The sequence below is a fragment of the Molothrus ater genome, chromosome 2 (assembly GCF_012460135.2).
Source record: "Molothrus ater isolate BHLD 08-10-18 breed brown headed cowbird chromosome 2, BPBGC_Mater_1.1, whole genome shotgun sequence".
NCBI lineage: Eukaryota > Metazoa > Chordata > Aves > Passeriformes > Icteridae > Molothrus > Molothrus ater.
Window position 1 is genome coordinate 61,629,358 of NC_050479.2, and position 14,191 is coordinate 61,643,548.

General features: G+C 44.4%; 1 protein-coding gene and 1 non-coding gene across 2 annotated transcripts in view; one reads left to right on the forward strand and one right to left on the reverse strand.

Moving 5' to 3' along the window:
• GTF2F2 (general transcription factor IIF subunit 2) overlaps positions 1-6,416 on the forward strand; it is a 79,048-nt gene extending 72,632 nt beyond the window's left edge. The window contains exons 8-9 of the mRNA XM_036386194.1: positions 933-1,076; positions 5,565-6,416. Of these exons, the coding sequence (XP_036242087.1) occupies positions 933-1,076; positions 5,565-5,684 (264 nt within the window). The 3' untranslated portion in view covers positions 5,685-6,416. The remainder of the gene's footprint in view (positions 1-932; positions 1,077-5,564) is intronic.
• Positions 6,417-13,565: 7,149 nt separating this feature from the next.
• LOC118693915 (small nucleolar RNA SNORA31) lies at positions 13,566-13,701 on the reverse strand. The gene has a single exon (XR_004981342.1). It is a non-coding gene; the product is annotated as a small nucleolar RNA SNORA31 (small nucleolar RNA).
• Between the last annotated feature and the right edge of the window lie 490 nt (positions 13,702-14,191).

Genomic DNA, 14,191 nt, shown 5'->3' on the forward strand with positions numbered 1-14,191 from the left:
ACTTTTGTTGGTTCCAAGGAGCTGGCTGGTTTTCTGTTCAGGGTGGTATTGGGGGTGGGTGATGTGGGGTGATGTGCTGGCAGGTGTCGCGGTTGGTGCTCTTTGGTGACTGGGGTTTGTTTGGGGTGTGCTGGTCTGTGCTTCTGATGATGAATCAGAGGATGTATTTTTGGAGGCGATAAAAGTTTCTGTGAAGATATATAGTCATCTGGTGCAGATTATAATGGTTAAGTAATTTTTAATGTACAGTTTGAAGTAGGATGATGTGTGGCAACAAAGGGCCTCTGTCTGCTTAGAAGGTTTGATTTTTTGGGACTAGTGCAACTTCATGTGTGCTACTCTGGTTTCTCCTGAAGAGAAACCATCCAGATCCTCAAAGTGTGACTTTGAAGATTGGTTGTATATTGAATGGAGTCTATGCCTTGACTACTGCTTCTGGAGAAAATAAGGCAGTGTCCAAGGGCCATTGGGAACATTCTTTGGGCAGGTGGTTGTTATGATTGTGGATGTAGCCATGTTAGTCTGTGGATTTTCCCAAGCATGGCACTTTGGAGGTTGTTTGGCATTTGTCATTGTACCTCAGAAGCTGGTACCAACAGAGGTGGAGCGAGAATACAGTCTCAGTTTGGATTCTTATATTATTATTAGGGGTTTTTTTCTGGGTTTGGGCACCTGCAGGTTCTATTTCCACTTTTTTTCTTTTTCTCTGGTTAAAGCAGATAATCTGAGAAGCTTATGGTGCTGAGGACAAAGTGCTTAGTTTATGCTCACAAAAGAATATTTGAATGTTCAAAAGAAAACTTTCCAGATGAAAAACACTCAGTCATTGAACAGTGTTTTGTTAAATAGAAGAGGTTTTTGTAGCTTTATGTTCAGCACTGGGAATTATACAGCATTACATGTGAATGTCTTTAAAACATGTTTTGTAACAGATTGAATATGAGAAGAAGAAGAAAGAAGATGGAAAAAGAGCTCGAGCTGATAAACAACAAGTGTTGGACATGCTTTTTTCAGCCTTTGAGAAACATCAGTATTACAACATTAAAGACCTGGTGGACATAACCAAACAGCCAGTGGTATGTACTGCAAGTCTTAAATACAACCATTTTCAGTAGTTACTGCTGTGTGTATTTTACATATCTAGAAAATAGTTTAATATGTATTATATGCCTTAGAAACTCCTCTCTAAATATGTTTTACAACAAACTGAAATCATCAAGTTTTAAATTCAGCATTGTAGGACAGTGTAGGATACCAAACATTGTAGTGAGTGTGCTTTTTCTTTACAGAGATGGTTTAAATAACCTAAATGGTCTCTTTCTTATTTAGGTTTCCTTTAATACTAGGAACCAACTTCTGTAATGCTCTCATGTCTCCCCTGCTACTCCTGTCCTCACTGAAGCCTAGTTATCTTGGCAGCAGCAGCTTATGTTAGTCTATGGTCAGCCTTTCCCTCAGCTTCTGAACTGTATTTTGGCACAGCAACAGGGGTTGCTCTTTTTCTATATTTCATGAAATTTGTATTAAATGAAAGGATTGTGCATATTAGAAGCTCAGGCATCATAAGCTCAGGCTCAATACCTCCAAAATCACTGGATTTCCTTTACAAATAGGGTAATTTTTAGGTTAAGAGTTTAGGTGGTTGATATTTAGGATTTATTTGGGGTTTTCTTTTAAACGGTGTTCTGATACACAGACAAGAAAAGCACCAAGACATCTGCATATGTGATGGTTTTGTTGTCTTGCAGTGCCTGTCAGCCTCTTCATGTACGAACCATAACTTTCCAGTTCTTTCCCTTCTTTCTGTGTTAAAGCTTTCCTTGAGCAGACCAGGCAAGAGTGGCAGGGTGACAGTGACATGTGAAGGACCTTCAGTGTTTTTGAGGTTTTTCACTGCCAACTTCAATATCTATCCTCAACCCAGCTGCAGATTTCAGAAGACTTAAGGGGACTTAATTATGTTGGAGTCTAAATGGAGCAACAATGTCACAGGTTGTTAGAGCTAAGGCAGAAGAAAGAACAGTAACAGCTGGATTATGGAAAAAATACTCTGTAAAAAAATTGAAGATGCTTACTAGTTTTGCTCACTTCACATTTAGAATGAAGTGTATCTCTGTCAGAGCCTTTGTATAGGTGAACAATCTGTTTGGTTAGAAGCTGCACAAAGATGTTACCCAAGTGAAATCCATGTAGGTTCACTGTGTTCTAGTGCCTTGAAAGAAACTTGAAAGTTGAGTAACATATCCATGTCTTCCATTCATTTATCTCATGAGTCAGCTCCATTTCTCTGCAGCAGAGAAGGTGTGTGGGTCATGGGAGCTGAGAAGGAGGAAGGAATAGGAGGAAGGTATGGAGGAAGTGGCAAGAAAATTTTTAGTGGGTTTTATTTTTGGTAAGAGAAGTGTGGCAGTCACTATCTCGATCACTTTGAATGCAAGTCGGTACAGATTTATCTCATCTACCATGATGTCAGCTTGCAGTAGACTCCCACTTAAGCCACTGGAGAACTTGAAGTTACAAATAAATAAAGGTACTTTTCTTATGTAATGGTAAATGTAAATAGTAAATTAAACCCTTGCTACAGAATATGTTGCATGTTACACAAGAAGTTGCTGCCATCTTTATTTGTGTCATGAAATCACAAAACAAGTATTTTCTGAATGTAAATTACTGCTATATTAGGGAAACTTGGATTTATTTGTTTTTCATTCTAATGCAAAATAACAATTTGCTGTAGTAGGCAAATATTTTGCCACCTACCCAGATGTAAGTACTGAATGCTCCCTGGAAATATTGCAGTAATTCCAGACTTGGGCTTCATGGCTGAGAACATAATACTATCTGTGAGAAATCAAATCTTGGTGAAGAATAGAAGCAGGATGGAGCCAGTGGCCTAAGAACTGTATTTTTAAAAAATTGAGTAGATTGTTTGGATTTTTTCTTCTATTTTAGCTTTAAGTAATGGTTATCCTAAATACAACAGAGTTTGTTTCCTCCTCAAAGTTTCAGAAGGATTTTTAGAGCTTTTAAGTTAACTCCTCAGAAATTTTTATCCCATAATTCCATGATAACATCTCACTTTATATGGAAAAAATCATGAGGAAAGGTAGAACAGAGCAGATCATGATTTAAATATATGAACAGATCACCTACAGATGAGTTTCTGTGCTAGAATTATGTGTTCATAAACACACAGGATCCCTTTCTGAAAAAAAAATTGTGGCTCCCTGATTAGCAATCACCAGGCTCTAAAATTCAGTATTTGGCATCAGTGGGAGTAGGGTGGGTTTCTCTGCATGGTACAGTGTCAGAGCACTATACTTCAAGATACATAGGCCAGCCTGGTGCACTGCAGACCCATGTGGAGAATCCTGGTTTCTAGAAGGAGAATTGATCCTGCAGGCAAAATGATAGCATCCCCTGAACTCATCTCTTCAAGCCACTTGTTCTCAGGTACAGCACAGCACAGTGGGATTATCCATGTTTCATAATTGTCTAAAAACTCCAGCAGTTCTGTCTTGTCTGTGCACACACAATGATGTTTTGGGGTTAATGCTCTCAGCTGCCCTCCCTAACACCTCTCCTGCCTGGTTACCCCCTGCAGCAGAGATGGTAAGTAAGCAGCAAATCCGCAGCTGCTGCAGTTCACTGTTCCAGCTTGAAGTGCTGTTACCTGTGTCACAGACCTTACCTTGCTATTTGGTTTGGGTTGGTTTTGTTCCATTTTGTTACACTCTTGGAGTTTTGCCCTGAGAGAAACAGAACTGCCTGGGTAATTAGGTCTGAAAAGTAGTTGAAATTAAAAATAGGCTTCATGTAGCTGGGTGGGTGGGTTTGGGTGGGTGCTGTGGAAAGTCCAGCCATAGTGGTTTTACTCTGCCTGAGCCCAGCAGCAGCATCACACCTTGTGACCCAGCTTCCCAGGCAGACTAGATCTGCCAGCTCAGGAACTGAACATCAGTGTATCTCATGGCACTGCGTGCAATTATGTGGGATTTTTTCGAGTTCTCTGTCCATGTGATCTGGAGCAGAGTTTAACCTTGCGGCCAGGTGTTTCTCCCACCCACTCTGCCATGTTCTGAAGTGTCTGTCGGTGACACTGCCTCGTGTGCAGGCGGTGGGTATGCAGGTGTGCACATCTGCACACACCCGTGCAGGAATGGCTGTTTCACCTGCTCCCAGCACCTTTTGCACCGTGCGTGATTCATGGCTGCCGTAGCGAGCGTGTGTCCCGGGTACCTGAAGGGAACAATGACGGCATCTCTGCAACAGACGAGGTGTGCGAGGGGACGGCGGCGATCTGCTGCTGCCACCTGCTGGGGTTTGCATTCTGCGCCCCAGAAGGCTGAGGAGCCATCCCTGCACAGTGAACAGCTCTGCTCAAAGGAAACACCCTAGACCCTAAGAAGCTGGTTCATATGCACACCCCTGACAGTCACCAGTCCTACGTGTTGGGCTGCTTTGCATACTTTTGATGTGTGGAGAGGGAGAGTAAGGATAAATTTTACTAAAATACACTTATTTTACTGACTGAGAACATATTTTTTGTTCATGTATTTCCTAGCTTTTCCATTTAGCAAAAAGGGAAAGAGTGTAAGGAACACTTAGACAATCAGCCTTTCTTATTTTCCTGTGTCTTCAACATATATTTGTTGGTTTTAATGGCTTGGAGTACGTTGATAATTAGTGGAACTGCAGATGCAGAAAATACAAGCATTCCAACAACTCCAGTTCAATATAAGCACTCCAACAGGATTAAATTGCTCAAACTCGAGCAATTATGAATTTAATGTGGGGATTCTTAAACTGTGGTCTGTAGTTGCCATGACAATCCACTCATCTCAGTCCCAATTAATAATTAAACAAACAAGCAGGCTCTTGTGACTCTTATGAAAATTACTGGTGTTTATTATAAAGAGCGAAGGAGGGCAATATCAGTGAGTTGTGTTTTGTCAAAGATTATTATACTACTGGTATAATAGCTCTACTTGTTTTGGTTTTTTTCTTTCTCTTCCAAGTCTTAATATTTTAAGGTATTAGAAAATTCTCAGACATACACTCAGCTCTCTAAAACTGAGGCCATAATAAAATGCTTAAAGCTTTGCATAATGGCATGAAAACCAACAGCTTGAGGCTTTGACAAAGTTTGAATGAGGCAAGGATTTTCAAGATAATCCCAGCCCAAGCAGGAAGAAAGGTCAAGAGCTTTTAGCTCAATTGGAGGAATTCCAGCAGGAGGAAGATGTGTGACATAATAGTTCCCAAGAGATGCAGGTAACAACTTCATTTCAGCAGCCCCTGGAGTACTTGCCTCTCAGAGGGAGTGCCTAGGAGCCATCACCTCTGGGGCTCAGGTGCTCCCTGCTGCATCCCTTGGGGCTTGTGCTAATCCCTGCTGGTGCCTGAGGGTTGAAGTCTATCCCAGAGTCCTTCCCACACCAGTTAGTGCCCATCAGCCAGCCAGGCTGTCTGCCCCTTAGGAACTGAGTCCATGCAATTGAGCAGGTGTGCAGGAACTATGGCAATTGCCTGCCTGTTTAATTTGAACTTTTGTTTCCTTTCAGATATACTTGAAAGAAATTTTGAGAGAAATAGGCATCTACAACGTGAAGGGGACCCACAAAAACACATGGGAGCTGAAGCCGGAATACAGACATTACCAAGGAGAAGAAAAGAGTGATTAACAAAAATATTTATGATGTAAGAGTGATTGCACTGAGGGATCTGTAGTGGTCACAGAGAGGACTGAGCACAGTGCAATTCTGCAAGGATAAAGATAAATTAAAGCAGCTGATACTTTGTAATTTTCTGTAGCTTTTTTTCCCCAAGGAATATTTCTTGTATGTTTCTATATATGCTTTGTGTTTTAACAGGAAAAGTTTATAGAATAAATTTGTATTAGATTTACCTTTATTAGAAATCTTCTGAGTTCTCCTCTTAATTTTTCTTTGTAGCTTTGTGGCTTTTCTAAGTCTTGATAACTTTGATGGAAAATGTGTCTTAGAGGAACCGTAACTTTGTGGGTTTGCATTCCAGTGTAACCAGGTAAATACCCTCGGTTCTGCGGGGATCTGTCAGGGCTTTTTCTGGAAGCCTGCAAATGTGCACAGCTCCTCTGTGCAGGGTTTGTGTGGAATGGACATGCTGCTCCTCCTGGTATCAGGCTTTAGGAAGAACAGTCACAACCATGCTGCTCATCACAATCCTTAGACTCCCTGGGAACAAACCAATGCAGTTAAAAACCCATAAAGTCAGTGGGAAGATGTCAGTTCCCTCCATGTGATTACTGAGAAAAAAATGACGTGTCTGTTAGGTACAAGAAGGAATAGTTTTCTCTTTTGTTTGGTTTTTATGCTGATACCTATGTTCTGTTTAAGCATATCAATAAAAGTATTATTTTAATTTGTACCACACAATATTGACTTATATCACATGGTGATTTAGGTGGCATAAGTCTGAAGTGTTTTTTCAAAGCATGTTTTTATTGCTGGCTTTGCCACTGGGTTCCTCTGTGGTTTGGCAAAGATTGCTAAATGTGTCTGTGTCTCTATTCCCCCATTTTTTAAATGCACACTGAAAAGGTTATTCCTTCTGCATCCTTTTTAGGAGGGAGCAGGGAAGGAACTATTTAATGATATTCTCAAAGCTTTGATGTTAAAGTAAGAGCAAAGAACACAGAGTGGAGATACCTCATTATTATACCTGTAAATTAAGCAGGTGAGGTTTGATAGCTCAGCTTTTACGTTCTCATGTCCTTCAGGTGTATGAATCATTGCTGCTCACCCTGATGACACAGGAGGTCTGTGTGAGAAGCAAATATTCCATTACTGGTCCACTTGGAAGCCATGAAAGGCTTTGGGAGTGGTAAAGTGCTTTCAGAGGTTTGTAAAAGAGCTCTTATACATGACACAATTTTGCTCAATTCATTTTTTTCTAGAGTTGTGTAGGTGTCTGTCTACAGCTACACTTGGGGCTGTGCTCAGCATCCTGTGGCATTAAGTGCCCGGTTCCTAGGAGAGGGAGTGCTGAAAGTTTTGAAGAGCAGCTCGCATTCCAGGGGGGTGTGTGCTTTCATAAATACTGCCACTGACTCGTGTCTCCTTGGGCTCTACAGCAGGACCCAGCTGGCAGATGGCTGCAGGAGCCATCTGAGGATGCTGAGGAACGCAGGAAGCCAGCCTTTGTGCCTTGCTGTGGAACATGATGTGCTCCCGGGCAGTAGCCAGGGCCTGCTCACACTGCTGTCCTCATCGTACGGCTCGAGTCCTCTGTGGACTTGCGTTCAGGGATGTGTAGGATGAGAGCTCTTGCCTTTCACAAGCTGGGCTCCTCTGTGGGATCCATGTCCTGTTTCAGCAGGTGAAGCCGAAGCACCCAGCAAGTCTAGGTAAGCTTCTCCCTTCTATTGCCCCTCACATGGTCCTCCAAAACCATGCAGGGGGATGCCATGCAATCCTGGTTAAGTAGTGGTGTAATTCCTTTCCATAGGTAAAAATGACTGTGACATTCCAGAGGGAAATGGATACCTTGAGTGGAATCCCCAGTAGGAGTAGTTTATCAGGAAAGTTTTGGATCTGCTTGTATTTCTGATTTTATGTGAGCTGCTTCACATAAAATTTGTTTTCAGTCGAGAGGGACATAATCAGTCAGCATGAAACATCTGAACATGTAAGCAAAGGAGGTATTTTATTGATCTGCAGAGTGCCTTTGGACAGGGTAAATAAGCTTTGCTCAGGAGTAATGGAAAATGTGCAGAGCACTCTGTTTTTTATGGGGTTTATGGTCTTTACAAAGGGCTGATTTTTTTTATGGGTATCATTGAAAATGTGTAGAGTGCTAGAAGTAAACAGAAAAAAGAAGCAGTGGAGTTTCCAAACAGCGAGCCACCAGAAAAGTTGAGAAATGCCAAACTGTACTTCTGAGGAGCAGTACAGTGAGGAAACAGCATTTCAAAAATGGAAATGCTATATCAGAGTAAACTAAGAAAAGATAACCTGTGGAGAGTCCAGAAGCCAGGTAGCTTGTGAGCAACTTTTTAATCTGCTTCCTGCATGATTTTAAAGTTTTTCTAGCATGTTAGGGTGTAATTGGAATTTTACCCTCAAAAGCTGCCACAAACTCCAAGTGGCGTGAGAGAAGGTAACAATGAGCCCACAGAGATGCTGATCTAGAGCATGAAAGATGCTCTCCTGTGCTGGCAGCAGGACCTGTGCCATGCCTTCAAGGGCTCTGCTGCTGGCTCCTGTCTGGTGGGAGCATGTGGTAAAGATGAAGGTGGAGATTTTAGGTGTCCTTGGCAGGTCATCATCCAGCCTGCAGCTAAGCCATGGGATCTTACAGTACAAACCATCATAGAGACAGAAGCAGCAAGATAAACATGCTGCTATGAGCCCCGTATTCTACCTTCTGCAGTAACCCAGGGCACTGCAGGACTAAATTCCTGCAAGGCTGGGATAATGATTGAGCATTTGGGAGAACCTTGTTTGGATCCATCACTTAATAACCAGCAAAAGCTCTCCAGCTCTGCTGTGCTTGTTCTGCACAACGCCCTTACACAAGTGCTGTTGGTAGGATTTCCATCTGCCAGAAGAGAAGAGGAGGCTCAGAGGCGTTCAGGTCTTATTCCCTGGCCCCCACATTTGGATTAATTTAAACTCTGCACTCGCAGCAGTGATGAACAATTCCCTGCTGGTCTTCCCATGTGCTGCTGTCTCTGCTTGATGCTGAACTCTGCTCATGCAGATGTTCTTGAACATTAGTGGTCAGCACGCTGCTTGGCAAGTGGGTCCCACAGGCATGAGCAGAAGTTTCTATGTGCTAAATGCCATTAAATGAGATTAAAAGCATGTCCACTCTCCAGCCTTGCATGACCTGAATGACCAGTCTGAGTCATTGGAAATTGCATACACGGTAAGCTCAGGCAGTACCAGCAGGGACCTGAGCAGACAAAAAGTGACAGCCACCCCTTTAGAGATCCCTTGCTCACTCAACCTCCCTTCTCTTTCCCCCCACGCCAGGGAAATTCTCCTCCAGAGGAGGAGAATCAAAGTAAAACTATTATGTTGAGAAAGAACAGTTTAATAACTGAAAATTAGTAAAATATAGTAGTAATGTTAAAAAATTATAAAAATGCTAATAAAAAGGGAAAACCAAGTGATGGACAATACAAGTGCTCATCACCCTCTGACTGATGGCAGACCCCCCCCTTATGGATAAGTCCCCCCCCCGTTTATATACTGGCCACGGCATTCTGTGGTGTGGAATATCCCTGGTGAGCCTAGGTCCTTTGTTCTAGCTGTGCTTTCCCTCCTGTCCTGTTTCTTTTGCATCCCTTCTCGCTGGCAGCATATGAGACAACAGAAAAGCGTCCTTGACTTAGGGTAAACACGACTTAGCAGAAAAACAACATCGGTGTGTTACCAACACCGCTCAGATTCTGAATCCAAAACACAGCACTGTAACAGCTACCGAGAAGAAATTAACTCAGAAAAGAGCACAGCTGAAAATCAGGACATGAGGTACTGGGATGGCACATGCTGCTGGGGGTGGCTGGCAGGCTGGGGCAGCTGCAGATGGTGGGTGAAGGGCAGAGCTGACTCCCTGAAACACCTTTTTTGTGGGCAGCATGAGGAAGCACCAGCAGCTGCAGGCAGTTCTGTGGCTGCAGCAGCACAGCTGCAGGGACAGCAAAATCATCCCTCCCTACTGCCATGGGAGAGGCTGGGGGCACCCAGCTCGGGTCAGACACAGCTGTAGGTAGAGCAGCTGAACCTCAGCCCTTGAACCAGACCACTCTAGTAGCAGCAGTGGGGGTTTATTAGCTGAGGAGGACAGGAGAACCCAGCTTTATATGGCCATTTTTCAACCACTCTACTACATATAATTTGGGAAGCTGATCTTTAAAAAACTTTCTCAACATCTGTGTTCATGGACATTCCCTATTTAAAAAAAAAGTCAAACAGCTGGACTGCTTTGTGCCAGCATATCTGCACCTCACTGAGGATAGGAAAAAAGAGGTTTGCTCTTCCAAATGCCAGCAGTGCTTCCTTCCTACTGCTGCTGGTTACAGATGGGGAGGTGAATCCCAGCTGTTAGCTCCCAGGATAAAGTGTGGACTGCAGAGAAACAATGGTTCAGCATTTTATCAGTATGTCCAGCTGCTGCAACATTGGCAGTACTGGCATCACACAACCAAAATGGTCTTAAAAAGGTCTTCAAGGGTGTTTGGATCCCTTCTGCCTGAGGTAGAAGGTGGTGAATGCAGCTCCAGTGGATTAAAATGCCCAGCAGCCATGTGCATCCTCAACAACATCCCACCCACTCTTGCAGAATACGTTAGCAGGGTTGCCAGCATTTGCTGGCACCCAAAAAAAGCTCCCTCAAGCTACCAGCCCTGGCCACAGGCACTTGGCTGTGATCTTCGCACAACAGCTTCCAGCTGCAGCTTCAACCAAAAGGCAGCCAAGACACAGGGACAGTAAACCAGCAAGATTGTGCCCTTGTGAATGGATTTGGTACTGTTTAGGGCAAAAACATCCAGGCTTGGCTAGGGTTTTTGCCTCCTACAAAGATGTTTATCCCTGAGCTAATGAACATGGTGTTTAACTGCTGCTCTCCCACTGCCAGCTACAGTGACACAGAGATTTCCTGGTCCAGAGCAAAACATCCCAGCTTACAATGGCAGCGACACCCCAGGAAAGTGGCTACAGAGCTAAAGTGCAGATGGAGGTTCAGGAGCAGAGGGAGACATCCTATCTGCTCCAAGTGAGCAGCAGAGTAGGAGAAAGCAGAAGTATCTTGATGTGGATACTATTGCTCTTTAATGAAAACATCCTCCCTGAACAGCTGCCCACTGCCAAGATTGAAGTGGGCTGACCTGTGCCAGCTCAACAGCGAGGGACTTGCTTAGGGAAGTAGGCAAGTTGCAGCTTTTCCAATTTTTTTCCAAATTAAAAAAACCAACTCAGTCTTATATTATTTGATAAAAACCATGTCCTGTGCTTATTGTAAATGCCTTCTGGCTGTGAGCTAAACCGAGTTAAAAAATAAATTCACAAAAAAAGCCCCCAACACCAATCAAACCCAACTGTGTTTCCTACAGACTTTCATTTAGAATCTTCCTTTTGCAGGTTCTCCCTCCTTGTGCCAAAGCTGAGGGCTGCACAAGGCTCAAAGACCATCACCCACTTGGGCTCTGGCATCCATCCCCAGCTCAGTGGGCAAAGCTGGGCACCCCAGAGGGGCAGTGGGGACACCAGTGCCTCTCCCAGCACACCAGATGTTCCCTGCACTGCATGAACATCCCCAGGTCTGCACCCTTTCTCCTCAAAGCAGATGGCCAAGCAGCAAAATGGACATTAACATCAGTGAATGGGGCATGGAAAGTGTTTGGGGTTTTTTGCTTGCTCCCAGAGGGCAAAAATAGCGTGAATTTGTAGGTGAGGTAGCAAAGACAATATTATTGTAAGACAATAAGCAGACATTGAGGGCAAAAAGTCAAGGAGACAATGGGACATGTGCCCAGCACAGCAGCTGCTTCCTTCAGCCCCAAGGCATCACTCCTTTAACCACAGAAGCCTGAAACTAGAAAGGCAGGTTTCTTTATGAAAGCAAATCAACCTTCCTTCTCCTGTCAGCATCCAGCTCGTAGTGGGTGTAGGAGTGGCCTCCTGGCCTCACAGAGCCTGAGACTCTAGCCAGCATAAGGGAGGTTTCTACCCAGCTGCTTAACCTGCTCAATGAGGCTCAGGGAGAATGCAATTTGGATCCTTCCCAAATCCACTGAAAGTATCTTTCCAGGAATGCAAGATGCAAGCCTGATAAGCACATTTTAAAACAGGACTGGGCTGAGTGTTAAAGCTGTCAGTTCTGTATTTTAAGCAGCACCAAGCTAATTTGTTATCATGGGGGATTTTATCAGTAACTCCAAAGCTGTTGTCTGAAGTGTGAAGACTTTCCTTTCCAAACCCCTTCAGCTCTTCAGGCCCAGGAAAGAAACAGCCGCTTGAGCTGAAGATAGGCCGGAAGAAGAGGAATTACACCATGAGGAAATACGCAGACTTCCTCCCCAGCACAGAGCTGTGTCACGGACTGTGGACAAGTGCCTTTACCAGCACGGGCTCCCCTTCCCAGCATGCAGTGACTCCCAGCTCTCCTTCAGCCTGACTGCACAGCAGGCAGCTACCACAGCAGTGCAGCTAAGACAAGCACTTGGCACTGCCGCAGTCCTTCCCTGCCACACCCTCCCTGGTGCATCTGACAGACGCGATGCTGCACAGCAGCAAGGCTTATCCTGAGAAACTGAAGGCAGCAATGCATGGTTGGGAAGTGCAGTGAGCCCAGCAAGAACATTTCACTTGCAGCTCACTGAAGAAACAAACAAAATCCCACATCTCCAGAGCCTTTGAACTGACACTTCCTTACAGCAAGCTGAAAGGAGCCTTCCCACCAGAGGCTGTGCCGTACAGAAGAGCACACCTGCTTGGAGCACAGAACTCCCTAGTTAGGAATGTCTGCACACAGCAATTAAATACCCCAATGAGCCTGGAGTACAGACAGGATGACACACAATTTGCCATTCAACCAAGCAGCAAGGCTGTGTTCATCGTGCTTTGAAGCACCTGCTTTTCAAAGCAGCTCTCCATCTGTACACAGGTGCCACGTGGCAATTTGCTCCAGGCTGGTGCCCAGGGCTCCCAGCCTTGGCAGGACCAGCCGGGGGGGGAGGAGTCATTTCCACTCCCACATATCAGCTCCAGAATTTTAAACATTGACTCACACGAAGAGTGGGAGCCAGGGCTGTGAGGGGCAGCATAGGCATACCAGCCAGCACTGCCCTGCCCACACTAACTTTACTCAACTGAGGACTGTTTGCTCTCCCTCTCTTTTAATGTTCTCATTTTTAATGAAGATGCATCAGGAAAGGGAAGAGAACATCCTCTCCAAGAAAAAGCACAAACTGCCTAAGTGGCTTTATCTAGGCTTTGAATCTGCCTCCCAGCCGCAATGGGTGAAGCAGGCTACACCAAAATTGTACCTCATCCAGCACAGCTGACTCAAAATCCTTTATTGAAAAACCTTGAAAAACAACAAAAAAAAAATTGAAACCTCATATATATATATATATATATATATATATATATATATATATATATATATATAAAGTTCCCACAGAACTAAAATAGGGTGTATTTAACCAGACAGGAACCTCAGAGATAACTAGGGCAGGCTCCACTCCCTCCTCCAGTCTCTCACTCCTCCCAGCCTTCTGCCACATCTATCTCACCCCTGCAGAACTCCCCTCCACCTCCACCCTCCAGCACCAGGGGCCAAAAATTGACACAAGACAGCAAAGATGTGAGAACACCAAAGGAGACAAACAGTTAGCAAGTGGGCCATGCCCTCCCCTGTCAGGCACCTTAACTTCCTATGCCTCTGCCATCACTGCAGCAGGAAAAGTTAATGATTAGCAGTCCAAGGCAACATCCCTGCTCAGGAACAGGGTCAGCAGCAACAGACATCCCCCCCCCCCCCCCCCGCCTTGGTCCAGGTGGGGCTCTGAAGGAATTTGTGTTCCTTTATTCAATCCAAACTGCCACCAGGTCAGACAGGCAGAAAGCGCAAGGAACCTGTTACTGTTGCATCTCAAAAGAGAACCTGAGAAGCAACAGTGTTTGCTCCAGGTCTGTCAAACAGATGCACTCCCTAACAAGGAACACTCAGGTAAGACCCAAGTACAGGCATGCACCTGGGTTTGGAGGAAGTCTAGGGCAGAGCTAGGCCATTCCACATCTGTCTCCAAGAGGCCAAGTACAGAAAAACCACAAATCCTGCAACTTGACTGAATTCTAGTTCATATGCTCCCCAACAGCTGTCAAATTCAAAGTGCCACAGCCAAGCTGTGTTGGAAAACAGCCATTTCACCTTCTCTCCCCAGTATTCTCACTCAGCCTCCTGCCTTGATCTTGGAGACATACTATAGTTCAAGAGAGGCTCAAGTGCTCTTGTCTGACAAAGCAGCTCAGCCAGCACTCAGCTTGAGTAGCACATATTCCATTCTGGGATGTTTTTATTATTAATTTCTTATCTCGTCCAGAGATAAGCCTCTGTGCAATCACAAAAGATGAAGGTGGTCCACTCTGTTATGACATTTCTTGGACTTTGCCTTATTGACATCAACCTGCTTTTGCAC